We start from the raw sequence: 4,835 nt of genomic DNA on the forward strand, positions 1-4,835 counted from the left end.
TTAAGATCCATCGCCATTTTACTAGTAGATTCACTTGTCACAAATCGCAATGATAAGAGGAGGGACTCTAGAGCCTAGAGAAGAGAGACTGAGGGCCCCACCCACACGAGGTGGGATCGAAGAGATGAAATATAGGGACGTGGGGCCTGATGTGCCATTTGGATGTTTTGTGAAGATTGTGAGAGTTAAAAGAATGGGCCCCTTATGTCTGGATCAACTTGCTTTTTTTTCAGTAGTTCGGGTTGAATTCAACGTAGGTTCAAAATTATCACTATTCACCAATAAAATTTCTCACACCAAGCCCGAGAATTTTCCCTATAAATACGCCTACTTCCCGATTTGTTTTACACCAAATCGCCGAGAGAGAGAGAGAGGGGTATTGAATCATGTCTAGCCAAGAGATGCTCTCTAGGAAAATCACGTGCAACTCTCATGGGGAGGACTCCCCTTACTTCTTGGGTTGGCAGGAATATGAGAGAAACCCATATGATGAAACCAACAACCCAACGGGGATAATACAAATGGGTCTTGCAGAGAATCAGGTAAAGCACCAACAATGCCAAAACGGTTGGCCTTTGTTTCTTTCTTTTCCCTCCCCTCCCTTTTATAATAGTTGTTTTGTAACACATGATTGGTCTAATAAATAACATACTTCCTACAGCTTTCCTTAGATCTTCTCGAGACGTGGCTCTGTGAGAACCCCAAAGCTGATACCTTTGTGAATGATGAGCCGTCATCGTTTAGACAGATGGCACTGTTTCAAGACTACCGCGGCCTGGCAGCATTTAAGAAAGTAAACGGGCTTCTCCTTGTTTCTTTCATACTTTTCTGTTAGAACATGTTTCCTTTTCTTTCCGAAGGTATGTAAAGTATGCGGTGCAACATGATTGGCTTCCGTACGTGTAACTCCTATGCAATCTCTGTACTCAAAACAGTATCCCTCACCTTTTTTCAGAAATTCCACATAGAAGAGAAAATAGTTGCTTTTTCTGGTTTTCTTCATATCTCTACTAGAGTGGTGCTTATATAGCTTGCTTGGTCTTGGCTTTTGCTAGAAAAACTACTTCAAGTTGGACTCATTTTTTCTACCATCTGTTTTTGGACAGGCATTATCTGACTTCATGTGTGAAATTAGAGGCAACAGAGTAAAGTTTGACCCAACCAGGCTAGTTCTTACAGCAGGAGCCACGTCTGCAAATGAAACCTTGATGTTTTGCCTGGCTGAACCAGGAGAAGCCTTTCTTGTTCCTACTCCATACTATCCAGGGTATCTCATGTCTTCACTTGATCATCATCATCATCATCATCATCATCATCATCATCATCATCATCACCATCTTCTTGTTTACCTGCACCTCACGATTTACCCATTGTTCATTAATTTTCATGCTGGAATTCTACCAGATTTGACAGAGATCTCAAATGGCGTACGGGAGTCGAAATTGTACCCATACACTGTTATAGTTCCAACGGCTTCCAGATTACTGAAACATCTCTCCAACAGGCTTATGATGATGCACTAGAGCGTAAGCTTAAAGTGAAGGGCGTCCTGATCACCAATCCTTCCAACCCTTTGGGGACAACTGTGAGGCCCAAGTCTCTAAAGACTCTCCTAAGCTTTGTTAGTGCAAAAAGGATTCATCTCGTCTGCGATGAGATATACTCTGGCACAGTTTTCTCATCTCCCAGTTTTATCAGTGTTGCTGAGGATGCAGTGTTAGCAGGACACAACGTATCTCGCGAGTTTGTTCACATTGTTTATAGCCTTTCAAAGGACATGGGCCTTCCGGGCTTTCGCGTCGGCGCCATCTATACTCACAATGACCATGTCTTGGCTGCTGCGACGAAGATGTCGAGCTTCGGGTTGGTTTCTTCTCAGACACAGTATTTTCTCTCTCAGATGCTCTCAGATAAGAACTTCACACTCAATTACATCAGAGAGAACAGGAAGAGGCTGAAGCTGAGGCAGAAGAAACTCGTTGCGGGGTTACAGCAATGTGGGATAAGTTGTCTGGAGAGCAACGCCGGTTTGTTTTGCTGGGTCGACATGAGCCACCTCTTGGATAGTCCAAGTTTTGAAGCAGAGATGCGGCTGTGGAAGAAAATAGTGTACCAAGTTGGGCTGAATGTTTCACCGGGTTCATCATTCCATTGCTCTGAACCGGGTTGGTTTCGCGTCTGTTTCGCGAACATGTCAGATAAAATACTGGCAGTCTCACTTGAAAGAATCAGAACCTTCCTTGTGCAGTCAGACCAAGGCCAATGCCATGACCACAAGTTGTTTGCAGATCCCAAGAGTTTCTTACTGTATTGCAAACCATCGTTTACTTGGTGGATTTTCCGTTCTGACTCTAACCAATCAGAACGTTTTTAGGCTTGCACCATGTACTCTAGTCCATCTCTCTTTTCCCTGCTTTTTTATTTCCTTTCCTTTTTTTTCCAGCCTTCTTTGAGGATTTTCCCTAAGAAGTTGGATTACTGTGAAAACAGGGAAGGAATTTCAAGTGTTCATGTAGTATTTTGCTGCCCTGCTTCATTTATGGTATTGATAAGGGTTTCACTTCAATTAGAAAGGGACAAAAACTAAAGACGGTATATATAGGGAATGGACACCGTCCAACCAAAGAAAGGTCCGAAATCTATTGATGATGATTAATGGTGTTCATTCTCTAACGATCGAGTTTTCATCTACTTTACATATTGAATTTTTATTATTCATTTAGTGAGCGACATATTTTGGATTATAATTTTTTGATGTTTAAACTTATTTTTAAAAGTGCTAAAAACCAACACCGCCCACAATACTTATATGTCCTAAAGCATGCTTCGTAAAGTCTTTGTATAAAGCATAGTTTTTATTAAATAAATTATAAAAAATAAATATATGAGGTCCGATCAATGAGATGCTCAAGCATTGGAGAAGGTGAGCTGTCCCATGGTCATAGATTTTGGACCTTCTTTTGGTTGGACGGTCTCTCTCTCTCTCTCTCTCTCTCTCTCTCTCTCTCTCTCTCTCTCTCTATATATATATATATATATATATATATATATATATATATATATATATATATATATATATATATAGTTTTTTGGGCACCCAATGGTTACTTTCTCTCTCTCTCTTAGCGTTATTTCTAGCAGTAACATAACCTTCCAATATATATAGTACAAGTCTCTATCTTAACTTAATTGGTGGTATAAGATGATTCAACATTTTAATCAGGTAATGCTAAAGCATAATGGAAGTCTTGTTTTTTTTACTGTTGAACATAAAAAAAATATCAACTATTGGCAAAGACCATACGGCAGTAGGGATGCACAAAGAGCCAAGCTAACTTCGGGCTCGGCTCGAGCTCAACCCGTTCAAGCTTGGCTCAAGCTCATCCCCGTTTAAGCTTGGCTCGAGCTCATCCATGAAAGTAAATGAGTCAAGCTTCTACACAAGTCTAAGCTCGATCTACGTAAACTAGCTGAGCTTGATCAAGACACTAAGCTCGATTAGGCTCAAAACATTGTATATATAAATTTTTTTTGCAAAAATATGATCAAAATTTAATGTTTCTTATTGGGTTGGCTTTTGACTTTTATTGTTAAGGTCACGATATCAAATCTAACTTTTTGGTCTACAAGGGCACCACCTAATTAGATGGGTCGTTTAAAGGCATTCAAGTTGAACGAGGTCCTGATACTCAGGATGTGCATCCCTTGCAGCAAGATCTAAGCCAATGAGACACTATCCCCAATGAGCAGGGGAGCATTGGTGGACTTTCACACTGTGGATACTGAAACAGAGCCATGGTGAATGCTGCGCCACTCGGCCTGAAATGCCACTAGTGAACTGTAACCGCAGTTTTTCCTCATTGTCAATAAAATAATATGTACTGTTGAGCATAAAGTGATGGAAAGGTTAAGCTTTTGTAGCATGATTGACTAGGAACAATTTTCAGCTTTATCATATTTCCACTAAATCATACCTTGATTTGCTGAGAACACATGACAAGGAACATAAGCTTTGACCACTCATACCACTCGTGAATTATCCAAAAGTAGCTAAAAAGTAGGAATCAAACTTCAATTTGGATTCTAATTCTTCTTTCAATTTATAATGCAAATTTACTTACTGTATGGAAATTTTCACACATGGCGCCTATGCAATTATTGAGCAGTTTGTCGAGAGTCTTCATCATGATTGCTGACAATAAACCAGCCGGACCTAGGCAGAACATAAAGATGTCGACACCCAAATTTTATTTGGGCAAACTATCATCATTTATGTATCATGCTTACATGTCACTTTTCACACAGCTTTTGCAATTGCGAGGCTTCGGCTTCGGCTTCGGCTTTCCCAAAGCTTAATAATTAAAGCATCATATGTTTCCAAAAGCTTGAGGAATCTAAACATCGATATGCAAGAGGGACCTTGGTTCATGATTATTTGTTTCATTCACAAATGTAATATTAAGTTTGAACTACTAAATTTTTTACCAACTATTCAATTAGAAGTATAGGAAATAAGTGGGTTTGGATCAATATTTGCAAGGGCACTTGGTTTCTCTCTCTCTCTCTCTCTCTCTCTCTCTCTCTCTCTCTCTCTCTCTCTCTCTCTCTCTCTCTCTCTCTCTCAGTTCAGAGTACAAGTAGATCCAACCCCCCATCTCTACTGTATAATTTAAGAGCCAGAGACAAAACCCGCTGACGTAGCCTTCCAAAATCGAATTTGATGCCTCTAAAAAAGATATTGTTTCTTTCCGTCCAGATCACCCACCATGCTGAAAACAACCATACCCGCCACAATAATCTCCATTTTTTTTTGTTTTGTAAAATCATGGGACCAA

General features: G+C 40.0%; 1 protein-coding gene across 1 annotated transcript; it reads left to right on the top strand.

Annotated features, from left to right (window-relative positions):
* The first annotated feature begins 401 nt into the window (after nt 1-401).
* Nucleotides 402-2,526, top strand: LOC149838923 (1-aminocyclopropane-1-carboxylate synthase CMA101-like). The gene is made up of 4 exons (XM_090007849.1): nt 402-542; nt 662-793; nt 1,107-1,267; nt 1,405-2,526. The coding sequence occupies exons 1-4, from the start codon at nt 402-404 to the stop codon at nt 2,372-2,374; spliced, it is 1,404 nt and encodes a 467-aa protein (XP_089863975.1). The 3' UTR covers nt 2,375-2,526.
* Nucleotides 2,527-4,835: the final 2,309 nt, after the last annotated feature.

The sequence above is a fragment of the Nuphar pumila genome, chromosome 5 (genome assembly GCF_984573655.1).
Source record: "Nuphar pumila chromosome 5, dmNupPumi1.hap1.1, whole genome shotgun sequence".
In the NCBI taxonomy this organism is placed as follows: Eukaryota; Viridiplantae; Streptophyta; class Magnoliopsida; order Nymphaeales; family Nymphaeaceae; genus Nuphar; species Nuphar pumila.

Excerpts from the sequence above, each read along its gene's own strand:
- LOC149838923 (XM_090007849.1), top strand. The coding sequence starts at position 402 with ATGCTCTCTAGGAAAATCACGTGCAACTCTCATGGGGAGGACTCCCCT. Across the intron at positions 543-661 it reads TGGGTCTTGCAGAGAATCAG|CTTTCCTTAGATCTTCTCGA; the intron begins GTAAAGCACCAA and ends TACTTCCTACAG. Across the intron at positions 1,268-1,404 it reads CCTACTCCATACTATCCAGG|ATTTGACAGAGATCTCAAAT; the intron begins GTATCTCATGTC and ends GAATTCTACCAG.